General features: G+C 41.8%; 1 protein-coding gene across 1 annotated transcript in view; it reads right to left on the bottom strand.

Annotated features, from left to right (window-relative positions):
* Positions 1-2259: 2259 nt before the first annotated feature.
* Positions 2260-26669, bottom strand: part of TDRD12 (tudor domain containing 12) — a 63060-nt gene continuing 38650 nt past the window's right edge. The window contains exons 14-31 of the mRNA XM_087827491.1: positions 26388-26544; positions 25518-25645; positions 23754-23945; positions 23384-23512; positions 18910-19027; positions 17443-17582; positions 17104-17324; positions 14231-14330; positions 12987-13174; positions 12045-12255; positions 10324-10416; positions 8094-8266; positions 4164-4273; positions 3354-3414; positions 3159-3272; positions 2919-3072; positions 2774-2840; positions 2260-2351 (exon numbers count right to left, since the gene is read on the bottom strand). Of these exons, the coding sequence (XP_087683617.1) occupies positions 2260-2351; positions 2774-2840; positions 2919-3072; positions 3159-3272; positions 3354-3414; positions 4164-4273; positions 8094-8266; positions 10324-10416; positions 12045-12255; positions 12987-13174; positions 14231-14330; positions 17104-17324; positions 17443-17582; positions 18910-19027; positions 23384-23512; positions 23754-23945; positions 25518-25645; positions 26388-26544 (2448 nt within the window). The remainder of the gene's footprint in view (positions 2352-2773; positions 2841-2918; positions 3073-3158; positions 3273-3353; positions 3415-4163; positions 4274-8093; positions 8267-10323; positions 10417-12044; positions 12256-12986; positions 13175-14230; positions 14331-17103; positions 17325-17442; positions 17583-18909; positions 19028-23383; positions 23513-23753; positions 23946-25517; positions 25646-26387; positions 26545-26669) is intronic.

The raw sequence follows: 26669 nt of genomic DNA on the forward strand, positions 1-26669 counted from the left end.
TAATCAGTGTTCTATGTCCTACAAAATGTTACTCAGAACGTCAAACAGTAAATATAAATGTCTGAAAAAAGAAATGAAGATTAGTTTAAGGTGTAGCCCCTCTCCTGTATTTTTTTTTTAATCCTCACCTGAGGACATGTTTTGTTTTTTCATTGATTTTAGAGAGAGGAAGGGAGAGAAAGAGAGAGAAACATGGATGTGAGAGAGAACCATCAATCAGATGCCTCCCGTAAGCGCCTTGACGGGAAATCACACCTGCAACCTAGGCACGTGCCCTGACCAGGTATCAAACCCGAAACCTTCTGGTGCATGGGACGAAGCTCCAACCAACTGAGCCACCTGGACAGGGCCTTCCCTGCATTTTCATTTAGCTGTTTGTGAACCACACATCAGAGTGAGTATTCCATCTTCCAGAGCAGGCCCCCCAGCATTTGTACATGGGAAACACGCCTTTGTGCAGCTCCATTACTTGCTATTATTATCTGCTATGTTTCACAAGACAATGGAGCAAAAACCACAGGTGGCCAACAAGCCCAAGGAAAGCCAGTGCAGCTCAGGAAGCCTGGCCGCCAACCCCAAGGCCTCCCCCAGCAGGAGCAGAGGCTGTATCTACAGAAACCGACATCTCAAGAGGACATTGGAAGAGCTCAGCAGTCAAAACCTTTGCCAGCCAGGACACAGAACTTCCTATTTCCTGAAAAGCCTGCCCGATTTAGCTCCAGGAATTGGGGCTGCAGCAGGGATGTGCTCCTGTCCTCCTGCAAAGGGCAGTGGTCTGACCTCCAGCTCGGAGCCACCTCCGACAGAGGCCCCCACCAGCAGTGCTCTGGGGCACCTCTTAGGAGGGGCTGTGTGGTGAGCAGGTCTTGTTTTACAGATGAGGAAACTGAGCCAGAGTGTGATCCAAACCTGCTCACGGACAGCCTGGTGACAAGAGTTTACTTCTCTTTCAAACGGTGGCTTCCACCTGGGATATCCATGAACCTGAGCATCTGTGCTTTCTGATGTATAAAAGAATAAAGACCCTGGGGCAAGTCACACAGTCCTGTTCTAGCAACCTGCTTTTCCGCCTCCCGGCAAGGCTAAGACTCACACTGAATGAAGACAGGCACCGTGCTGACATTTCCCAGCTCTCCTTTCTACCTTTTCCAATTAACACACAAAGTCAGGCTCTGGGCATTCCCATTTAAGGGGTAGTGACTACACATTCCTCCTGATTATCTTGTGAACCTGGGTGCCACAGTCCCAGAATGGGGTCATGAATGTTTTCAGGGGTCACCACGTCCAGGTGTCCTGGGGGTTACCTGCAGGCACCCCACAGGTCCTCTTTAGTTTCCACTGAAGGGAAGCCTCTGTCCCTCTGACCCAGAGCTCTGCAGGTCCAGAGGGTCCTCAGAAACCTTGGGTCTGGCTGGTATTGCCAAGGCCACCCCATTTTCATCTTGGACTATCTTCATACAAAGGCAGCTTGTCGGAGTAGCTATCAGTATCTTAAGAAAACGAGAAGTATTTCTACAGACGGTTATGCTGAATTGCAACTAACTCAGGGCCGAAAGGCTCTGTTAAGTACTCCCGAGTATGGATTTATAGGATGGAATCTTCCATGTATACACACAAGATGTTTTTAGCAATGTACCAAAGGTAGGTTTAAATGAAAAAAACAAAACAGACTAGCTCCAGATAGTCCAGTTCATTATGCGAATTTACCAGGTGCTCTTTGTCACTCAACGGGGGGTTGTCGGGATGGGCTTCCCACGAGGTAATGAGCAGGACAGCCCAGGGAAGTTGGGCCTGTGTTAGACCAGCACTTACTTTCTGTCTCTGCTTCCACCCTCCTTTCACAGTCTCATCTTCAGCCCATTTTTCTTTTTTATTAATTTTAGAAAGAAATGGGGAGGAAGTGAAAGGGAGGGAGGGAGAGGGAGGGAGAGAGGGGGAGAGAGGGGGAGAGAGAGAAAGAAACATCGATGTGTTGCTCCACTTATTTATGCATTCATTGGTTGACCCTTGTATGTGCCCTGACCGGGGATTGAACCCACAACCTTGGTGTATCGGGACGATGCTCTAACCAACAGAGCTACCAGGCCAGGGCCTATAGCCCAGTTTTAAATCGATTCAGAATTTCTCACCCTTACTACTCTCAGTGCCACAAGATGACACTTAGTGATAAAAGGTTGAATTATTCTCGTTTTCTTAGCTCTCAGTCACACAGCAGTGTCGTTTCTGTGCACTCTCTGGTCACGCCTCCGATGTACATCCTTACTCACTCTCACTGTCATCACCCTCCGAAGTTTGGTCACTGTTCTCAGTCACCTCTGCCACTTTGCAGCACAGATTTTTAGGATGTATAACTGAAAGAGATATTATTTTAAAATATATGGTAGCTATTGACTAATTAGCAAATCTTTCCCCCTCCCATTATTTTGGTCAGTGCGGAAAGGTCTCTTGGGTTCTCTCTATCTATTTCATGACATATTTTATAGTTTCATTACTTTGGGGTAAGAAATGAGCAGGTAAAATTTGCCTGCTTATAAATAAAATTTTCTCCTAGGAAAATTACCTGTAGAAGTGTTATGAGAAGGTACGTTTATCACCAAGAGCTGATACCTCCTCAAGCCACAACATTTAGCACCAAGGAAGAAAAGTAATTCTAAGGGCTTTACATTCATGATCTATTTCCACAGAGGCTACATCCCCAAATCGGCTGAGTGGTACGTCCACCCCATGGCGCTTGGGACCTACCCCCTCTCGGGACTGGGGACACCCCTCTTACCCTTGGAGAAGTGGCTCTCCTCTTCACATTCTTCCCAGTGATCAAAATCAAAAGCCACATTAGGATTCTGTCCAACGTAACAGTTCACATTAAGTCAGAGAATAAAATATTCGGGCCAAGACCAGCCACGCTCGTTCCGACTCACCCTCTGTTTGAGCAAGGTGCGCCACGGCTCCCTCCTCTCTTTCCTGAGAGTGATTACGGGCTCGTCACCTTTAATTACGCATCTGCAGTCATCTTTTACGATGCTGGCATGCAGCTCCAAATCAGCCACATAAAATTTTCCTCCTACCCAGGCACTAGGTGTACAAAAAGAAAGAAAGTCAGCTTTTCTAAATGTTAGAAGTTATTTCTAGTTTAATTTGTGAGATTTCCATAAACCTACCTGAAAATGACTCTATCGCTAAAATATTTACATTTGTAATCCTTTACATTCCTGATTCTTATCTTCAGTATGACCACGTCGTCTTTTTGGAACCATTTTATTTGTGGGTGGAAGCTGGGGGGAAAGGAAAAGGCTTAAGTCCTCACCACTCACCAGCTAAGGAAGGAGAGCAGGCCGCGGGGACGACGGACATACCTTTGCAGGGGCTCTGTAGTTCTGTTCATGGGAGCATCTCCCATGCTTCCAGGTGAAGTTTCTGTACAAAAAGTCAAATTTTCCTGTAGGTTATTACATGTAACTCCATAATGTACACACATATATGTACCTGTTTGCACTTTATCCAACTTTTAGCTGAGGAAGTTCTAAGCATATAAATTTCATAGAAACCCAAGTACACAGTTGCAAAAAAAATTAGAAAAAATTGTTGATGAAATAATGCAACTAAACTTTTCAATCTAAAATATCTGAAGCTTCCATCCAAAGAATGTCCAAAGCAGCTTGAATAATAAAAAACTGAAAGCAATCTCAACATCTAACAGAACGTGAACTGATAAACTGTGGTATATCCATAGCATAGCATAAACTCAGCAATAAAAACCACTACCACTCCACAATAATCTAGATGAATTTCGCAGACATAGGACTGAATAAAGAAGCCACAGAGTGATGGTGACAGAAGTCAGAACAGTGGTTACTGGAGAAGGTTGCAGACCGGGAAGGTTGCTGGGCTCTGGAAATATTCAGTAACTTGACCTGGTTAATGGACATACACACATGTAAAAGATCTGATGAGCTGTGCCCTTAAGATATATGCATTTTACTGAATGAACATTATACCTCAAATAATAAAAAGGAAAAAGTTACAAAAAAACAAACGCCACTGGAAGCTGAATTGTCAAAAATAGGAAGCTGGGTAATATCAGTTTAAGTCACCTTCTCTATAATTCATCTAAAGGCAAAAAATTTATAAGAATGATTTTGTTAACCATCTTTTAAATAACCAACCATGCTTCTGGTTTTCTGAGTTCATCCCGAAGTCAGCACCTCTTTCTGAAGTCCTGTCCTCTTGCTGTGTGCTCTGCAGACAGGAGGCATCTTCTGATGACGAAGGTACCCTGGACAGAAAAGGTGAGGTTGAGTCTGAGGAGACAGGTAAAACTGGGCTCACTGCAGGAACTTCCCAGCCAGAAGAGAAAGGCAGGCAACAAACAGCCTTGCAGGGCTTACTGCTGCGGGGAAGGGGTGTGCGTGTCTCCAGGGGACCTGACTGGCACTCACAAAGCCTGCAGCGTGGCACTGCCCAGACGGTGGAGGGCAGTGCCCCATGTCTAACCACCAGGACACGGCAGGGACCCTCCTCAGGCCTCGTCCTCTCCCAGGGGTGCAGCAATGGCCCTCCTTCGCTCTCCCTCTTCCTCCACCATGGCTCTGACCACCTTCATCAGACCCTCACCTATTGGGATGCCCCTTCCTCCTCACACACTCACCAAGATTTGACTCTCTTCCAACAGCTGAAGAGCAGAGCCTTCTCCCAGTGCTTTCTGGAATTTTAGGCTCATACTTTCAACCACCTTAAACGGAACAGGTCCAAAACCAACTCAGTGTCTCCTCTCCCGCAGGCCAGCTGCTCTGGAAAACATCCTGCAACCGCCAACCATGCCAATATCCTCAGTCATCAGGGCTCAGAGTCATGGAGTCACACTCCTCTGTCCATCACTAAGCCCTGTGGCTTCCAGATCTTCCTGGTCCCAAGTCTGTTCTCTCTCCCCATCTGCTTTAAGAACGGTGCCATTCTCCTCACTCTGACCAGGTTACCAACACAGCGTCCCAGTGCAGCTCCTGAAATGGAGCCCCTTTTCCCAGGGGGCTGCCTCTGCAGACTCCTGCACAACCACAAGTCAGTGTGCACAGGGACCCAGCAGAGTGCTCTGCACGAAGCTGGGCTCATAATGGGTGTGTTTCAGATAAGTGATCCATCCCGGTTTTGATTAAATCTACTAAGCTGTAATGATGTCTTCATTTTTGAAAGAATCTCTTATAAGTATGGAGCAATTTTTGTTCCCTGAAAATGTGTAGAAAGCAACACATATCCTAGTCCCACAGGTACCCAATTTTACCAAGATAGTAAACCCTAAAAACTTAAAGTACAAAGTATTTAAAGTATTTAAAGACTATATTTTCATCTTTGCCATGTTTTATGAAATTGCCCTATTTCCAGGAGCTATTTAGGAATCTTCTAAGGTCACCAATAATCACAAAACTGAATCCACTGGTCAGCTCCCAAGTCCTTATTCACTTGGTTTCTCAGTGGCTCTGGCACAGCCCGTGGCAGTCCCTTTGTCTCCCTCACTGGCCATTCTGGACACTGTTCTCCCAGGCTTCCTTCTCCCCTGTGGGCTGCTCCCTTCCCAGGCTCCTCTCCAGTGTCCCCACGGCTCCCTCACCTCTCAACACTAGAGGCCAAGGGCTCAGTCCTTGGACTGTTACTCCTTCAGGGCTGTTGTACGCATCCCAGCTTTCGACGCCCAGGAACTGCTGACAAAGCTCCACGAGACCACACGCTCACTACAAATACATTCAGAAACCAGCTCCTTCTCACCACCTCCACAAAACCACCCCAGTCCAGGCCACTGTCATCCTGCCCACAACTCGGCACAGCCACTGTCCCCCACTCCAGGCTATTCTCAACACGGAAGCCAAGAATCTTTTAAGTTACTTCTCTGCTCCAAACCCTCGCATGGTTCCACCTCCGCACAGTGGAGCCCAATCCCTGCAGCGGCCACAGGACCAACAGGTCTGACTCCAGGGCCACTCCCACCTCCGCTCCTGTACTCTCCCTCGTTTGCTGCTCTAGTCACTGTACAGCCCTCCCTGTTCCTGGAACCAGCCTTCCCTCAGTCCTCTCTCCAGTGCCTGCCTGCGTCATGCCTCCCCCGTGTCTCTGCTCACCTTCTTGGCCTCAAGGCTGCCCTACCTTCCTTTCTATGCAAATTTGCTTCCCTTCCCTTATCACCATCTGACCCCCCTGTGTTGGTCACTACTGTACCTCCAGCAGACACTCAATATTTACACTTTAAAATGGCAACTTTAATTAAAAGTATTTGTCTGTTCATTAGGTCAACTGAAACAAAGTTGGACTGAAGAAATATCCCAGCATCTTGCTACCAAAACACACGCAGAGCAAAATGACAAACCAGCAAGCTCCACGTTCCCATCATTTCCCCACAGGAACACGGCAAGAACCTTGGGGAGCCGCCTGACCCCACGGTGAAGGAGCTCCCAAAACAGCCAGAGGCTTACAGCTGCCCATACACGCCCACCAAGAAAGATCCAGCTTCAAAACCGGAGGCAGGGCCAGTGGTGTTTCACTCCCTCTGCCCGGCCCCCTGGCATGGGGTCTGGAGCAGGCAGCACTTGATTCTTGTTGCTCTCAAACTAGAGAGCAGAGCAGGCTCTTCGAGAACCACTGTGCAGGCCACTCTCACCTGTCTGAGGAAGTACCCGAGGGGCTGATGCCACATGCTTGTCTGTTTCACAGACCTTGGCACACAGGCAGGAAAGCAGTGGGCACTGCTTGAAAAAGCTGAAACCACAGATGCCTAGAGGTGGGGGGAGGTTCAGGCATGGAGACACACAACCATTTAACCCAGAGGAGAAGCTGGGGTGAGATTCACTGGGAAATTAGAACATTCAAAAGCAGTACATTGTGTGTGTGTGTGGGGGGGGGGGGGGCTCAGAAAGCCACGCATGTGCCAAGGCAAGATGCTCAGAAAAGTCCTGAGAAGACCTTAAACTTTACCTCGGGCTGATTTCTAGGTGAGGCTGTGGAGAAAATGGGAATTTTCGTGCACTGCTGGTAGGAATGTAAAATGATGCAGCTGCTGTGGAAAACAGTTTGGCAGTTCAAAAAATCAAACACATGACCCAGTAATTCCACTTCTGGGTATACACGAGAACTAAAAGCAGGGACATGAACAAATATTTGTACAGCAACGTTCACAGCAGCATGATTCATACAGCCAAATGTCCACTGACACTAACAGATAAACAAAACGTGGTTCATCCAAACAAAGGAATATTTTTCAGCCACAAAAAGGACTGAAATTCTGATACATGCAACAATACGGTGAACCTTGAAAACATTATGCTGAATGGAATAAGCCAGTCACAAGAAGACAAATGTTGTATATAGTCCCAGAATAGGCAAACTAATAGAGACAGAAAGTAGAATGGAGGTTACCGGTGACGGGGGACAGGAGAACAGGAGTTACTGTTTAATGGGCACAGAGTTTCTGTTTGGGGTGATGGAAAGGTCTAGAGATGGGACACTGTGAATGTGACTAACGCCACTGAATTTTACACTTAAAAAGTTACAATGACAAATTTTTATGTGTATTTTACCACAATTACAAAAAGGAGAAATTGTTATGTATGCATTAACACAATAAAAACACACACATGTAATTTATAAAATTACTGATAATTTTGTTAGATGTAATAATAGCACACTAGTCAAGTTTTTAAAAGCCTTTTGTTCCACATCCTTGCCAACACTTGGTATTTTCCTTTTCTCATTTCTGGTGGGTATGTAGTGATATTATTATTATTATTATTATTATTATTATTATTATTATTATTATTCGTCTCTATTGATTTCAGAGACAGGGAGAGGCGAAGAGAGAGAGAAATATCTATGTGAGAGAGAGACATCAATAGGCTGCCTTCTGCATGCATCCCTGGGATTGAGCCCACAACCTGGGCATGTGCCCTGACCAGGAATCGAACTAGCGACTTTTTGGTGCATGGGATGACACCCAACCAATTAAGCCACACCGGCCAGGGCTAAACTATTCTATTTCAAAAAAATGCCTATAACACTTGTGAGTTATATTCCCTCAAAGCAGCTCTTCCAAAAGGGAGACAAAATCCACTTACAGGGTTTGGCTCAGGCTTTCTTCAACAGTTTGTATTTTAGCTCCTTCATACAATTTTTTCAGTTGTTCTGTATGTTCTGAATTATCAATGCCCATTCCCATTGACAAAATTTCAGCTCGAACATTGTAATCAATGACAGAAGTTTTCAAATTTGAAAGTTTTGTAACGTGCACCTTGAATCAAAGAAAAAAATGCAACATTTTCAGGAATCAAACCTTGAACTTTAAATGAATCACAAGCATGCTCACAGGCCTCTGGATCTAGCTCTGTAATGTTGAAGGCACTTGGGCACATGCCACAATATGCTAGGGCCTCCCATTCACATCCGGATCATTTTAAAACCAAGGTCACATCAAAACCTCCCAGAGGCCAGTCCCACACTGCAGAATACAATCAGGTCTGGGCTGGAGTCAAGTTCGAACCCTAGACTAGAACCCCAGATGAGGCCAACCTATAATGCTGTAACCACACACACGAGTCCTAGATTTTTCTGATTTTTGCTCCAGTACTTTTACCTCTCTTAACAAGGAAGAGCCTAAAGCTTGGAGTCTCCAGGTGCCCATAAAGGCACCAAAGCCCTGAATCCTGTGTTCTGGACAGTTCCCTCCACTTGTATTCTCTGCAACCCAAACACTCTCACCCATTTCAATTTACACAAAATTAAGTAAAACATCAAAATCTGCAACAGTCCGATTCCTATTGACGAGAGATGTGCGCCCAGGACTAGGCATCCCTTTCTTGGGAGGGGGAAGGTGGGCTAGGCTGGCACTGCATGAGGCACCATCCTAAGTGAACCCTGGGGATGTGTTCCCATCTGGGACTGGCGAAGAGCCTTTCTCGTCACACATGGAGCCAGCTGGTCTGGGTGGAGAAGGCAGCAGGCGTGGCCCTGTCTCCCTCCAGCGTGCCATGGACACTGCTACACGCTAGAGCTGCAGAAGCATATTTGCCAGGAGGTGGGTTTTCTTCTTTTTTTCCTTCATTCTCTTAGCTATAGTTTTAAAAATTACTTCTTAATAAAGTTTACATTTTTTCTCCAATAAAGAACCACAATATTGACTATTATAGCATCAACCAGTAATCTCCACCTCCTCTTCTAGAAATCATTTCTCCTCTGCCCTGGCTGGTGTGGCTCAGTGATTAGAGTGTCAGCCTGCACACTGAAGGGTCAAGGGTTCGATTCCCCATCAAGGGCACATACCTGGACTGCAAGTTTGATCCCCAGCCCTGATCAGGGCGCGTACAGGAGGCAACCAGTCAATATGTGTCTCTCTCTCCCCACTCTACTCTCTCTAAAACTCAATGGAAGAAATATCCTTGGGTGAGGGTCAACGAAAAAAATAAACAAATAAAGTAACTTCTCCTCTTAATTATTCTTAAATCTCATACCCAGCCCAAATTCTTTTAAAGCATTTCTGATTTTATAAAACTAACTTCCAGCAGAAGTCTTTCCAAACTGAAGTCCTTTAAATCTTATCAATGATCATCACAATTAAGACTTAAGTCTAACAGAGAAAAACTTTGAATTGAAAAGTAGAGGTCTTGGGGCACGGAGAGGAGACGGTGCCGGCGTCAGAGGGGATGCTCTGAGACCTGTTCATGGTCAGCCGCCCTCCCCCAACCAGCTCCACAAGATAGGAGTCTCTGTTCACAAAAGGAACTCAAGTGCCCCATACAGGTCCTGCCTAGCACACATTAGGTAATCAATATTCGGTGAATGAACAAGACAGAAACTGAGAACCTATTTTTGAAGGCCCAAGGAGTGGAACCCTCAACACTACCAATCACATGCTGGGACTTTAAGCTCATTTACAACTAGACAGATGGCTGCCACTGACCCCAGGGCCCCCACCTGCATGGACAGAGGACTGGGAAACCGATTTAATGGTGCACAACCAACACTTGAAAAATTGGAATAGACAGAACTGTAAACATTAGAGGCTGTCACACACAGTAAGGACAGCTTCATGGAGCTTCTGTCTTGGTTGTGTGTGTGAAAATACACACACACCTGTTAGCACTGGGTTACAAGGTAAAAGATTCCCTTAAACAAAAACCTACAATCAAATTATTGCTCAAATAACATGTAAAAAGCTCCCCCTAACTCAGAGCTCCAGATAAGCCTCCATTTATGTGAGGCAATGCTTATTCAAGCTATAGGTGAGAATATTTGTACTATTTTAGAGGCTCCTCCAGACACAAATTCTTTGTAAGAAAACGGCATGCTTACCATCGGATCAACCCAAACTGTATTTCCTAAAGCCAATACAACTTTCGCATCGTGCAATTTCCCAATAATTTTATGATGAATGTACCTGGTCACCTGAAAAACACATCAAAGTAATTTATGTGACGCTTGAAGAAAATACCTCATTCTGTTTATGTAGTGTGCAAAAAACTCTTCCATGCATTTCATCAGAGCCTCACAACCAACCACAAGGTGGGTTATGGAGGCCAGCATGACTCTTTCGTCAACAAGAGTGACTAACAGTGGAGCTTAATAAGGACAGATGGGAAAGCTGGGCTCTGTGCCTCTGGATTCCCAACACTGCGTGCTTCCTACCATGGCTACGTGCCCCCACCGCCTCTGTTAACTGTCCACCTGTCTCCAAGGTGTGGATGTTTATTTCCTTGGAAGCTCCAAGGGAGTGAAGTACATGAGCTCCTGCTGCCCCAGGGGAGGGAGGCACAGCACAGAGCTGCCCTGCATCAGGGGCCCTGAACTGAGGGGCCCTGGTCTTGTTCCCTATACTCCTCCCAGTAGGGCCCAGCAGCTGAGGCCTATCTGCACACTGTCAGACACATTTTAACTCCAGTAAAGCAGAACTGGAGGAAGCTGGCCCATTGTGATAGGATTATTTCCACCTCCTTTGAACTCTGTAAGTTAATTTGAAAGCACACACACAGGAGAAGGTCCCTGTTTCTACAGAAGGCTCCTCTTCAAGAAACACTTGTGGTCAATCATGACAGATCAAATGTTTCTTGAGGGCAAGGACCATGACTCTCATGCTAATGGCTACATCCCCAGAACACACACGGCACTAACACACAGTGGACACTCAGAAAATACTTGCCATGAAGAAAAAAGACTGCTATTTAATAAAGGCTACTTGTACTAAACTCACTACAGTAAGGCTGCGCGTTCCCCTGTACTGTGGAAACGTTCACCTATATGTATTTCCTGAATAATGTTCAACCTTGTGTATAACCAAACAGTTTTTACTTTGCCAACTCCAGTGGCTTATTTCGTATCCTGTAAATGTAACCTTCCCTGAAAGATCAAAGCATCACTATGAAGGACTCCGTGCTCTGGTGATGAGGACTTTGTGCCGGCCTCTTCCGGGTGGTGAGAGCCACTGAAGCCCACATTGGGCTACCATGTGAGCCCACCCCGGACCACTTTTCTGTGCTCCATGTCTTGGCCCATGTTGTTTACTTGGCCTGCATCAGGGCTACCTGGTGACATCCTAAACACCCATCCAAAAGGGCCCAGAGGAAATGTCCCTTTCTTTAGGAGTCTTTCTAGACTCTTTCCTTCCTTGCCCATCCTCCCAACCCCAAGGGAATTACCTGGCCTCTCCAGAAAGTGGTCATCACCCATGTCCCCCTTCGACAGGGGTCTCCATTGTGTAGGTTCTTACACTGTTTCTTCTCCTTAAGCTGACAACCAGTTTATCTTATCATGATACAAACTTTACACCAATTCTAAGTCTGTGAGTGCTGATGATAAAGATGGCAATCCCCCCAACAAACCAGGGTGCCTGGTCCAGAGCTTGGTCTATGCAGGGTGGCTTTGAGAGCCTCCAGATCCACGTAGACCGTGCTTTCTCTGCTCAGGAACAGGAAGTATTTTACCCAATACTCCAAATTCAAATAAACCTCAATTCAGTGTACATTCTGGGTTAAATATATTCTAAAGTCAACAAACTGTAAATAGCCAAACTAACTCACCTTTGGATTCCACTCAATTTCATTGTCAGCAGGTTTCACTCTACAAACAATAAACTCCACTGCTTGCGGAGGCAGTGTGTAGAAGGTTTCTGGGAGATGCAGAAGCTGATCTCTCGTGACGAGTCCAGTCCTGCCTTCATCTATAAACTTTACAAGGACATTATCTAGGGCCCAAGTGTCTTTTTTTTGCCTCACCTCCAACACCTGAACTCTGGAAAAATAAAGTGGCATCAGTTAACACAGGGATTCTAAAATAGAAATAATCTTTGCTTTGACTTACCCATTAAATGCTAAATATATATAATAAGATCCTGAACTTCATGGTTTTACTCCATACTAGGAATAAAGTAACTAGAACTGCCAAGAGCACTTAGCAATGATTTAAAGCTCACCTAAGTATAAATAGAGTAAATCCCTTTATTTGACAACACACTAAAAATTGACGTAGTAAATTAAAATTTTATCATCAAGTGCAGCTGGGTGTGGCATTTGAGGATGTAGATGCAAACAAGCATGTGAGTCAGACTGCCTGGGGGCTGGAACACAGTGACATTTATTGAGCTGACCTTAGATGAATTACACAGCCTTGCCAAGGCTTAGTTTGCTTATCTGTAAAATGGGAATAATGCACATCATTTGTGAACATTAAGTGACTTAAAGATATATGTGTATGTATAGTACATAGTGATGGCTCTGTAACTGTAGGTATATAAATGCTACACTGTCATGCGTGCTCTGTGCTCAGGAGCCTGGGGTCAGACGTGCCCCAGGTATACAACTATACCCAGGGTCTGGGGCCATGACCCTGCCACCACCATCCTGGAAGGAAGCAGGTCTAGCACGCAGTGGGCCCAATGGGCAGAGGTGAAAATGGGGATTCAGCAGCAGCTAAAGTTACCTTGTGCGTCACAACCTTTCAAGATGAAATAACAGACATTCTACCTGTGAAAAAGTGTTTTTTCTGCTAATCCATATAATCCAAATTTCTCCACCTTTTCAATGGTTGTTTTATTACTGGATTCCTCAAAATACTCCTTCATTTCAGCTTTAAGAGTAGAATAAAGATCCACATGTTTATCCACTATACGACCAAAGTAATTTGTTGCATTTAAAATGTAAAACGGTATTATCTGAAACATATAAACATATCCAGAAAATAAAATCAAGCCAAACCCAAGACTTGTCTGCAAAAATCAGCACCTGACCTAAAAGCCCAAAGCACATGAATAGGGATTTAAAAATAAACTAGGAAACTCGCCAAAAAAAACAAAGGAAACAAAATAAAAACATTACCATACCCATAAATACTTAGAGTTTAAATCTAACTAACAGGTTTTTTTGGTAAATCTTATTATTTTCAAACTGCATTATTAGTTATAAGTGTTCCTTTCTTTACTTTTTAACTGCACTTTATAAAAATTTTAAAATAGCATCCCTTTCTCAAGCCCTTTCTGATCTTTGTTCATGGAACAAGCAGTATTTTAGTAAGAGCCTACTGTGCATGAGGCACCCGGGCAACAGGGGCCCTCAGCAACCCACGGGTGGACAGGTACGCCCCAGCTAGAGTGTGCTCAGGAAGACAACTCTTCCTAAGCAAGTGCACGCAGGGCCACTGGTGTGTGAGGGGGATGCTGGCGTGCGTATGTGTTAGCAAGAGTATGCAGAAGGCATTATGGACAGAGGAAGCAAACAGCGGGTATTAGGGCAGGAGCCCTGGCTGCCCAGAGCAGACGTCAGGAGTAAGAACTGGTTACTTGGTGAAAAGGACAACAAACTCAAAAAGTAATAAAAAGGATTCAAAAGAAAATGACAAACTCTTAACTCAGCAATTCTATCGGCATCTCAAGAATTTTCCTCAAAGGAATAATCATGGATGTTCTGGAAAGATTCATGTAGTCACTGCATTATTTTTAATCTCTCCCCCTAAAGCAACTTTCTTTCTAAAAATATAACAAAACAATCCCCAAATTGTTGAAGGGATTTATCCACTTTCCCAATTGATTTTGGCTTTCAACATCAACTGGGGACTTTATAAGGACCAGTGTCTACTGTCAGATTAATGGTGGTAAATTAATACTGACCAATGGAAGTCATAATTATATTCTACTAAGATTCTGCTGCTTTAAAAATATGTTCATTAAAATGACCATTAATCATTCAACAAAACGATCTTCAAGGGAACTCACTTTAATGTATCCAAACATTGGTAAAGCCTGGTTGGGTAATTTTCTTGGCATGTCTATTTCTAGATTAATATGGTGTCGATCAGGACAGATCCTTTTGTCTCTAAAAAAAAGTAAGTGGATTTTAAAACCAGAAATAAATCTATAACTGAAATCAGAGAACTTTTACTTGAAACACTTTAAAAGATAATTATATTAAATACTTCAGATGGTACTAGCGATACATATGTGAAAAAGGATCCTAAAATTTAATGAACACTGAATTAAGGAGTTATTTCATTATTTCTTTAGACATTCTTTTATTTATTTATTTTTAATATATCTTTATTGATTTCAGAGAGAGGAAAGGAGAGGGAGAGAGAGAGAGAAACATCAATGATGAGAGAGTCACTGATTGGCTGCCTCCTGCAAGCCACCGACTGGGGATCGAGCCCGCAACCTGGGCATGTGTCCTGACCGGGAATAGAAGCCTGACTGCCAGGATCCTAGGTCGACTCTCAACCACTGAGCCACGCCCAGCTGGGCTCTTTGGACATTCTTAAATGTAATACACAAATGAACAAAATGGACTTCCAAAATATAGCCTGAGCCAGAAACACATTTCCATAACCCACAACAAAGGCTAATTAACCTCTAACCAGAAGTCATTACTTAATCCACTTAGAAATAGAAGCTTCAGTTCCAAAAATCAACATTCTATTTAAAGTCATAGTGTAAACTTCTGACAATAACCTGTTTCATGTAACATAAATTTAAAAAGTAAATGTCAACAGTTACCTTAAAATTACATTCAATCCAATAGATACATTATCAGAAACCTACTACCCAGTCCCAGCCATCCATTTAATGTATCAAGTAATGGCATTATGTCTGGATCGGGGAGAGGGTCCCTATGACTGTTAAGATATCCAGGTTCTCCAAATTGATTTACAGAATCAATGTAGTTGCTATCAAAATTCCAGCAGGGTTTTTGAACTGAAAAACCTGTTCTAAAATGTACATGGAAATGCAACAGGCTTATAGTAGCCAAAGGAACCTTGAAGAAGAGCAGAAGTGGAAGACACAGACCAGATTCCAAGGCTCTCTATAATATATGCTACAATCCCTAAGAAAATAGACTGGTATAAAGACAGACAAATAGACCAATGGAACAAAAAGAGTCCACAAATGGAACACATATACTATCATCTGGTTTATACTCAAGGAACCAACTCAGTGAGAACACAACGATGTTTTAAATAAACGATGATGATTTAAATGAATGATGCTGGAGTAAGTGATTATCCATTTGGTCAAAAGTAAACTGCAGGGATGGAGGAGGGCGGGTAGGTGGAGGGGGAAGAGAGTAACCAAAGAATTTATATGCATATATGCACAACCCAAGGACACGGACAATGGTGGGGAGAGAGACTGGGGAGGGGGAAGGGACGGGGTGGAATGGGTCATTGGGGAGAAAAAGGGACATCTGTAATATTTTAAGCAAAAATAAAATTAAAAAATAATGATAAATTTTTTTAAAAAAATCTGTGCTCAAAAAAAAAAAAAAGTAAACTGTGCCCTGTATCTCACACTACACACAAAAATTAATTCAATATGAATTATACGCCTAAAAATATAAAGCTTTGCCCAGCTGGTGTGGCTCAGTGGCTGAACATCGACCTAGGAACCAAGAGGTCAGGGTTCAATTCCTGGTCAGGGCACATGCCTGGGTTGCGGGCTCAATTCCCAGTAGGGGGAGTGCAGGAGGCAGCCGACTGATGATGTTTCTCGTCAATGTTTCTCTCTCTAAAAGTCAGTAAAAAAATACTTTTATATATATCTGTGTGTATATATATATATATGTATATATATGTATATATATACACACACATATATATATAAAGCTTCTAGAGAAAAATATTGAAGACTGTCTTCAGGACCTAGAGACAAATATTTCTTAAATAAGGATACGAAAAGCAATAGCCATAAAATACTTCATCAATATTTAAAATGTTCATCAAAAGAGTATTAAAAGAGTGAAAATGCACACCGCTCACTGGGAGAAGATATTTTCAATGCATATTTCTGACAAAGCACTTATATCAAGAATAAATAAATTAACCCTACAAACTAATAAGAAAAAGATAAACACCCCATTTAAAAAACGGGCAAAAGACTTGAACAGGCACATCACAAAAAGAAGGTGGCCTAATGTCCCACAAGCATATGAAAAGACATTCAACATCATTCATTATTAGGGAAACAAAAGAAAATCACAATGTTTTACCACTATATGCCAGAACACTAAAGTGTTGGTGAGGAGAGAAAGCAACTCAAACTTTCTCACACATTACCGATAAAACCGTAAAATGGTCAAGTGCTTTGGAAAAGTTAAACATATGCTTATCCCATGATCCAATAATTCTTCTCCAAAGTATACACCCAAGAGAAATGGATTCATGTTTCTACAAAAATGTAGGTACAAGAATGGTCATAGCAGCTTCCCACATAATAGTCCAAACTGGAAACAACCCACAGGTCCATCAAGAAAAGGACGGACATATACACTGTGATATAGTCAAACAACGGAATACTGAGCTGCTAAGTAAACAAATAAAATCCTGCACACACAACATAGGTAAATGCCAGAGATATTAGGTAGAATATGAAGTCAGAAACAAGCAAAATTAATCAATGTTGATAGACATCAGGAGACTGGTGTCTTCTGGAGGAAGAACAAACTGGGAAGGAGCATGAGGGGATCTCCAGGGCACTCCTTCAGAGCTGGCTGGTGGTTTACATGGCTGCATACCCACATAACAAGGCATCAAGCTGTAAACTGACCATCTGTACACTTTACTGATTATCTCCGTTATAAAGAAAGATGGCTGGCTTACTTGCAAAATCCAAAAGCCTTAAGATACGGACAAAGAGGCCTTCTGGCTTTTTTGTCTTCCTTGGCTTCTAGAACGCCTGCGGTGAACTGATACAACTCCGATGGAATCTTGGCATCTGCTCTTTCTAAGTAGCGCAAAACACCAACTGCATGGCACGCACTTCTCTCCGTCAGCAGCAAGACAGATTTGGTTTTTTTATCTCCCTGTTTTGCAGGAGAACCCTTAAAATTGGGGTGAATAAAGGAAGTGGATCATCCATACCAGAATGAACAACAAAACTTTGTGGATTCTGAATTATTACACAGTGGAATATTTAAAGATAATAAAACTTAATCAAACCTGTTCAGTTAAACTCTGAAAATGATCGGACATGCAATATAGGCGTCCACCAAAAATTTTTGGCGAGGAAGGAAAGCTGAAGTGAATCACACACGTGGCATCAGTGATGGCCAAGAGTGGTATGCAGTCATCAGTTAAGGCTAGAGAAAAGGAGATCGACAATTTCTAATGAGGCGAGGGCTTTACTGCACTTATTCTACCAAGCAATTCCAGCAACCATACTTCAGTACATTTCTTTATTGCATTTTACTTTTTAGATGCAAATAAGCTTCTTTCCCTTTTTCAATTTTTATTTCTTGATTTGAGAGAGAGGGAAGGGGGGGAGAGAAACATCAATTTATTGTTCCACTTCTTTATACATTCATTGATTACTTCTTGTATATGCCCTAACCGGGGATTGAACCTGCAACCTTGGCATATCAGGATGACGTTCTAACCAACTGAACTACACAGCCAGGGCTTTCCCATTTTTTTCAAAATATTTCACAGTCCAGTGATTAAATTCCAGAGAAAAGTGGTCTTTTAGCTTAAAAAAAAAAAAAAAAAATCATCTTTATTGAAAATCTAAGGCTGCCCACATCTATTTTACAATCATTTTATACATTTTGACTTAAATTTCTAATGTTAAATTTAACAATCATTTATGACATGTTTCATCACAGGCACGTGTGTGTGTGTGTGTGTGTGTGTGTGTATAAATGAGACAGTGAACCTCAAGCTGAAACACTAGGGAGAATGTCTAGACAAAGGAAAGGTTGCTGCCTAATGACCCAAGAGCCCTTAGGGGGCACCTAGATCAACTTCAACATTTAAATCTTTTATTAAAAAATATTTACTATTGATTTTGAGAGAGAGAGGAAGGGAGAGGAGAAGAAAAGAGAAACATCATTGTGAAAGTGAAATATTGACTAGCTACCTCCTTCACACCATGGGCAATACGTCCTAACCAGAAATTGAACCAGCAACCTTTTGGTGCATGGGATGACACCCAACCAACTGACCCACACCAGCCAGGGCAATGTTAAAATTGTAACAGAGAGAGCCCTGGCTGGTGTGCTCAGTGGTTACAGCACTGGACCATGCACTGAAGGGTTGGGAGTTTGATTCCTGGTCAAGGGCATGTACCTGGGTTGCAGGTTCAAACCCTGGCCCCAGTCAGGGCATGTATGGAAGACAACAAATCCATGTGTGTCTTTCACATAGATGTCCCTCCCTCCCCGCCTTCCACTCTCTAAAAAAAAAAAAAAAATCAATGGAAAAAATATCCTAGGGTGAGGATTAACAACAACAACAAAGGATTAACAAAAAAACTTTAACAGAGGTTAATTTTCATCTTGAAATTAAGATTATTAATAAATTCTCAATAAATGTGGGAACTGAGAAATCTGGAGATGAGATACATAAATGAAGATACGATTCCTAATAGCTCAGCCTTCTCTAAATATAAGCAGAAATTAAAACACTTACCTAATACAATATGAGAGCCAGAACTTAGCTTCTTCATCCACTGTTCTAATACACTTTTTAAATTAAAAACCATTTCCTTATGCATTTTCAAGCAAAATATTGAATTGCTTTCTACTACCTAAAGATGAAACCAAGAGGCCAGTTCATAATCAAGAACATAAACTTGAATTTAATTATTCTGTCAATAAATCATCAATACAAACCATTTAAAGTGATCTGTAAGGGTATTATCTCACTGATGAAGTAATTCTTATAATGAGATGATAAACTTAAATAAATATATTTCCAAAATTCCTAAAAACTTGCTCAAGTAAAACAAACATTATTTTGCTGAAATTATTTTCCTTCTTTTTCAAATAATGAACACAGGTATATATGTCTGTACATGTGTATACACATACATATACAGATATCTGTATATAGAGTAGACCCCTGAACAACATATGGGTTAAGAAGTGCTGACCCCATACACAGTTGAAAATCTACCTATAACTTTGACTCCCCCAAAATGTAACTACTTATAGCCTACTGTTGAACAAAAGCCTTACTGATAACATAGTTAATTAACACACATTTTGTATGTTACATGTATTATATGCTGCATTCTTACAATAAAGCTAGAGAAAAAAATGTTTAAAAAGTCATAAGGAAGAGAAAATACATTTACAGAACTAAATGTAGTCATTGGAGAAAACAATGTATAAGTGGAACCATACAGTTCAAACCTGTGTTGTTCGAGGGTTAACTCTATATGCATAATGTATACACCAAATTTATGACACTATTTTGCCAGGTTTTTTAACTTCACCTGCTAGATCATTATTGCTGAAATGTGATGTACTATTGATTCTTTTATTTTGTACTTGGCCTCATTTCTACATTTTAGCATTAATTTATACACAATTAAGATTAAATAAATCTTTAAGCCAACTTATCTGGCTTTTCTGGCTACATGATGATATACCGGGTATACCCCCCAAAAATGTATACACACTTTAACAGCTGACAGTTCAATTTTGAAAATGTATTTTAATAATCATTGCCTTTATAATTATTCAAAGCATGTGTATACATTTTTTGGGATACCCTATATTTAGTATTAATCTTCTCTATTTTCTTAAATAGGAGGTAGAGAAGATGTTGGCTTTTCTTTGTGAATCACATCCTTTTAATTCTCTGCACCAAGACAAAATACAAAGCCCTGCTCCCCTTGGGGAATGTTCACTTCAGAGGAAAAGGCCAGCCCCACCTACTCAGCTCCTCCTCTTATTGTCAGGCCTCCTGGTATCCTTTTTCACAGCTACCAGGACACCTTGCAGCAAAACCAATTCTGACTGATGTTGAACTTCTAAAATATTATCCCCCTGTCAAATATTTAACTACCTCAGGCTTCTGGTCAAAATGGCAGCATAGGTAAACACAGTATTCACATCCTCCCAAAACCACATCAAAAATACAACTAATCTTCAGAACAACCATCATTCAGAACCACCTGAAATCTAACTGAATAGAAGTCCTACAACTAGGGAATTAAAGAAGCCACATCTAGACTGGAAGGGGAGGCAGAGGCTCAGAATGGACTGGTCCCACACTCATGTGTGGTGTTTTTTAATCAGGAGGTATATCTTGGCTACAGAGGTCCCTCCTGAGGAGGAAGGGATCCCAGCCCCACATGAGACCCTTCAGCCCAGGGTTACACTGCCGGAAAGAGAAGTCTCCATAACTTTGGGCTGTAGAAACAAGTGGGGATTGAGGATGAGAAAGACAGAGGCTGCTCAAATCCCAGGCAGTTCCTCTTAAAGGGCCTATGCATGAACTTACTCAGACTCACTGCCTCTGAACTCCAGTGCTGGGCAGCAGCTTGAAAGGAACCAGAGACACATGGGGAGGAATTAATTTGTCCGGCATTAGGGCAACAAGTGAGGGAGGGCAGTTTTCTCCCAGACAGAAGTGCTGGCAGAGGCCACTGTTCCTTTGCTGAGCCCTCCCCACCACAGAGCCAACAGGCAGGCACCCTATCTGAGCCTCTATCATCTTGTTTCACCCTGTTCACTCTGCCCCAGTGACTCCCTGAGACACCACACACCCCAACCTACAGGCTCATCCAAGTCATTTCTAGTGGCTTTTCCACACAACTGACTTCTCTTGCCTCATGCTTTGAACGTTCCTAAAATCTCTCAAACAAGCAGCAGCTGGCCTCAGTATGCTCCATAACTCTTCATAAGTGGCCCCAGGCCAGGCACTAGTGGCACTCCACCTTAGTTCACAGCTTGGTTTATCTTAGGCACCTCCAAACCCAGCACAAGTAGTAGCCATCTGCAGATCACTCAGTTCATGCCAGGTGGCGCACAGGCAGTGGCTGACTTTTCACCTCCTGGGAGGCCCCAGAGCCAGTAAATCTGGTGAACAGCTTCAAACCACACCAAATTACAACCCTACCACATCCATGAGCTACACACTCAAGGGGCAGACTCGGTGAGCAACAAAGCCCCACTGAAGCAAGTCCTGCTTCATAGGGTGATTCCTGCACAGCAGTTCTTCCATTGTAGTCTTAGCTAGTCCTCATAGCCAATTGGCCCAGGGATGAATCCTTACCAGTGACACCAACAGCAATTAAGGCTCAACTACAACAGGACAGTGCACACAGCCCACAAGGGTATGTGCACTAAAGTGCCAGTTCAGGTGACTGGGGAAGCTGAGCCACCGGGACGGGCCTCATAGGACACCTACTACACAAGGCCACTCTACCAAGTCCACGAGACAGAGCAGCTCTACCTAATACATAGAAATAAATACAGGGAAGCAGTCAAAATGTGGAGACAAAGAAACATGTCCCAAGTGAAAGAACAGGAGAAATCTCCAGAAAAAGAACTAAATGAAATGGAAGCAAGCACACTACCAGATACAGAGTTCAAAACACTGGTTATAGGATGCTCAAGGAACTTACTGAGAACTTCAGTAGCATAAAAAAGGGCTTAGGAACCATAAAACAGAACCAATCAGAAATGAAGGATATACTAACTGAAACAAATAATTTACAAGAAATCAACAATAAAGCAGAGGACGCCAAGAATTAAATCAGCAATTCAGTATATGAGGAAGCACAAACACCAATCAAAGGAGCAAAAAGAGAAAAGAATCCAAAAATATGAAGATAGTGTAAGAAGCCTGTAGGACAACTTCAAGTGTACCAACATTTGCATCATAGGCAAACTGGACGGAGAACAAAGGGAGCAAGAAATTGAAAACCTATTTGAAATAATGACAGAAAGTTTCCCTTACCTGATTTACCTGATGAAAGGGATAGACATACAAGTCCAGGAAGCACAGGGAGTTCCAAACACGATAAATCCAAAGAGGCCCACAGCAAGACATATCATAATTAGCCCTGGCCAGTGTGGCTCAGTGATTAGAGCACTAGCCAGTGCAGTGAAGGGTAGAGGGTTTGATTCCCAGTTAAGAGGATGTACCTGGGTTGTAGGTTCAATCCCTAGCCCTGGCCGGGGCACATGGGGGAGGCAACCCATCAGTGTGTGTCTCTCACATCAATGTTTCTCTCTCTCTTTCTTTTTCCTTCCCTCCCTTCTCTTCCACTCTATCTAAAATCAATGGAAAAACATCCTCAGGTGAGGATTAACAAAACAAAAAAATGACACATCATCATTAAAATGCCAAAGGTTAAAGACAAAGAGAATATTAAAAGTAGCAAGAGAAAAGCAATTAGCTACCTACAGGGGCGCTCCCGTAAGACTGTCAGCTGATTTCTCAACAGAAACTTTGCAGGCCAGAAGAGAGTGGGAAGAAATATTTAGTGATAAAAAGCAGGGACCTACTCTACTCAGCAAAGCTATCATTTAGTACTGAAGGCCAGATAAAGTGCTTCCCAGACAAGAAAAAGCTAAAGAAGTTCATCACTACCAAATCAGCATTACAAGAAATGTTAAAGGGTTTTAAGAATGAAAAAAAGAGATTAAAAACATGAACAATAAAATGGCAATAAATGCGTATCTATCAACAATTGAATCTAAAAATAAAAATACCCAAACAAGCAGAACAGACACAGACTCATAGCTACAGAGAACATTTTGATGGTTGCCAGATGGGACGGGTATTGGGGGAATGAGTGAAAAAAGTGGAAGAGTGAAAAAAGTGAAAGGATTCAGAAGTACAAATTAGTAGTTATAGTCATGGGAGTGTAAAGTACAGCATAGGGAACACAGTCAATAATATTCTAATAACTAGGTATGGTGTCAGATAGATATGAGATTTTGGGGACGATCACTTAGTATGTTTTATAATGTCTAATCCCTGGGGTGTACACCTAAAATAATATAATACTGTATGGTAACTCTAACTGAAAAATAATAAATGATTTAAAAACATATTTAAACTACCTCAATAATTCTCTGATGACTCCAGATGCAATCACAGTTTAAACAAACAGCAAGAATATTTTATGTATGGAAAGGCTCACCTTACACACTATTTCAGTTTCAGCTACAGAACAGGTGAAGATCAAGGTCTTTTGTGCCTGACTTGGAATGAAGTCAAGAGTCTGGAGTAAAGTAGAGGTTTTTTCACTTTCTAAGCAAAGGTGTACTACCTAGTAATGAAATACAGAAACAATGTGATTTTTTAAATGTTTAAGGTACTCCAGTTCTACTTTTCATAGGTAAGCTATGATTTTAACAGAAAAGAATGTACAGGAAACCAATATAAAGTTAAGTTCACAATTATGGATTTGTATATGAAATTAAAACTATAATATTGTAACATTAATCCATGACACAAAAGTTACTTGCTTATGTTCATTAGCACCCCACCACATCGCCACGACTCATTACCTGTTGGACATTGCCATAGAGAGCAGCCTCTTCCATGGCGGTGATTACAATGTAGGGGTCATTCATGAACTCTTTGATTAAATGTTCTATATGTCTGTTCCAACGAACTCCAACTGCTATAATTTGATGTGGTGCAGACTCCCTTTCTTCAACTTCAATATTTTTTTTAAAGTTATCTAATATAGCAAACACCTAAAAAGTTAGTATAATTTCATTATTTCGAAAGAGAATAATAATTAGTTTGACAGAACATAAAAGGTAAAGGATTGTATATTTTCTGTTTTCAGGTGGGGAAGGCCTTTACAAACATTAAAGAGAGAAAAAAAAGAAAAAATGTTAGGTGTAAACAAAATTAAAACATTAACATCTGGGCAAATATGTGTCACATATGTAACAAAGGATTAACATCCTTATACAAAAACTTCTACAAACTGATTAGAAAAAAACAATCCCAGCCAACAGAAAATAAGTAATAAACAAGCAACTCACAGAAGAATGGGTACAAATGACCAGTATGAATTCATGCTCAACAAGTAATTAAGGAAACACAGATTAAACTAATTAATTAGATGCCATGTGTAATAATAATTAGACGAGAAAAGAAAGCTGGACTGAGGCCTCCTACTGCCGGGGTGCAGGGGGTGTAGCCTGGCGGTGCACTGCCTAAGGGAGTGTAAATTGGGCTATGCTTTCAGAAAGACAACTGTACAATGCAGTATTCCAGATATTAGCTTTGCAAATAGGAACTGAGACTGTAGAAGAGTTCAGAAACCCTGCACAGACCCACAGAGTCAGCAAGTAACAGAGTTTGGTCTTGAACCTGGGGCCATTCACTGCTCCTAAATGAATGCTCTTGGTTATCGTGTTACATTGCTTCCAACAAATACCTTATAAGAATTCAGTCTTTGATTCATTATTACCCTAAGGGAAATGTGCTAAAAAGATGTACTGTGTTCTTTAGCCATACACACACAAAAAAATGATGCTAAAGGTCTAAAAATAAAACAATTATAAAATAAATTATGTTATGTCCATAGGATTCAATACCATATGGCCAATAACAATCACGCTGTAGAATAGTAACACTACAATGCCATTTACTAAAAAATGCAAGTTAAAAATTAGCACAGAAAGGTACTGCTACTGTTAATTACAAGACATAGGGATTACAAAAAAGAACTACTCCAAAATAGTAATAGTGATTACCTCCGAGTGTAAGATTATAGACGTTGTAGTTTTTCAAATGCTCTTCTCTACTTCTTGAATTTTCTAATACAAAAATTGCTTTCAGCCTGGCTAGGTGTGGCTCAGTGGTTGAGCACTGACCTAGGATCCAGGAGATAGCGGTTCAATTCCTGGTCAGGGCACATGCTCGGGTTGTGGGCTTGATCCCAGTCAAGGGCATGCAGAAGGCAGCTGATCAATGACTCTCATCATTGATGTTTCTCTCTCTCTCTCTCCCTTCCTCTCTCTGAAATTAATAAAGATATATATTTTTTAAAAATGCTTTCCTAATCAGAAAAAATTTAATTAATTTAGAAAACCTCCACAGGAAAGAAATTTGCTTTTCAAAGAGAACTTTAACACTGGGAAGAAAATTTCAGATAAACTCTCTCTTCTTGATGATAGAAGTTAAAGGGAAAATTTTTTAGATTAACCAACTTCTACCACAAATAGACACTTTTCTGGAATCCTAAAAACAGTGAACACTTTAATTACATATATTTTGAGTAGCAATGTCATCTAAAGGGATGCCATACTTACTTGTTCATTAGCTTCAAAGAATAATACTTCCACCTCATCCAAAATGAGGTGACAGAGCCTAAGAAATAGCAAGCTTTGATATTTGAGAAGTCGCAGGAGGCTGTGTGGTGTTGTAACAATTACATCACCTGTATTTTAAAAGAAAAATCAACATTTTAGATTTTCCACAGGTCTAACATTTCCTTTCCTAAGATTCCACATTCTTTCTAGAAATGCCTTCTAATAAAACAAAAAGTTATTTTTCTTATTCAGGTGAGTGAAGCAAGTTTATCTGCCCAGCCCTAGCCAGTTTGGTTCTGTGGTTAGAGCGTCGGCCTGCAGACCAAAGGGTCGAGGGTTCAAATCCCAGTCAAGAGCACATACCTTGGTTGCAGGTTTGATTCCTGGCCCTGGTCAGGGCTTGTGCAGGAGGCAACCAATCGATGTGTGTGTCTCTCTCTGCCTCCCCCCTCCCTTTCACTCTCTCTAAAAATCAATGGAAAAATATCCTCCAGTGAGGATTTAAAAAAAAAAAGTTTACCTGCCCAGCTAACAATCCCTCTCATTACCTGAATGAATACCTGGACTCTCACCAAGTTTTGCACAACTGAAAGACAGGGAGGGTTTTAGTCAACACCAAACAAACAGTAGGTGTTCAGTAGATAGTTGATAAATGAATAAAAATCACGTAGTTTTCTCTTTTTCTTATAGAGGTAAGCCAAGATCAAACCTCCATCATCTATACCCATTGGTAACTGTCAGGGTCAGTCTGAACTAGTGACCATCAGTGGCATCTACACAGTCCCGTGACGTATGTAGCTCCCAGGCCTGCCTGGGCAGGGTTCCACTGTGTTCTGCAGGGAGAACCAAATAGCTTGGAAGGATGCTTACACCCCCGTGGAAGCTTCATATTTTTGGCTTCATCTTTGTGGAGTCCAATTGTTAATAACATAGGATGAAGAGGCCTGGAGGACACACTATAGTCTCCCAATAATTCAAAAATAAATTGGGCCTTTTTCCACCCAGGACACACGATAACTGCCAGTGGCTGCAAAGACAAACAAATTCAATTTTAGACAAAAGTTAGGAATCAAACACAGTATCTGTGAAGCATGCAGAACATCTCTTTGCTCAGAGTAAGTACTAGATAAATTTTTATCATCACATAGGTCA

This window comes from Miniopterus natalensis, chromosome 18, assembly GCF_054644295.1.
Source record: "Miniopterus natalensis isolate mMinNat1 chromosome 18, mMinNat1.hap1, whole genome shotgun sequence".
Taxonomy (NCBI): Eukaryota; Metazoa; Chordata; class Mammalia; order Chiroptera; family Miniopteridae; genus Miniopterus; species Miniopterus natalensis.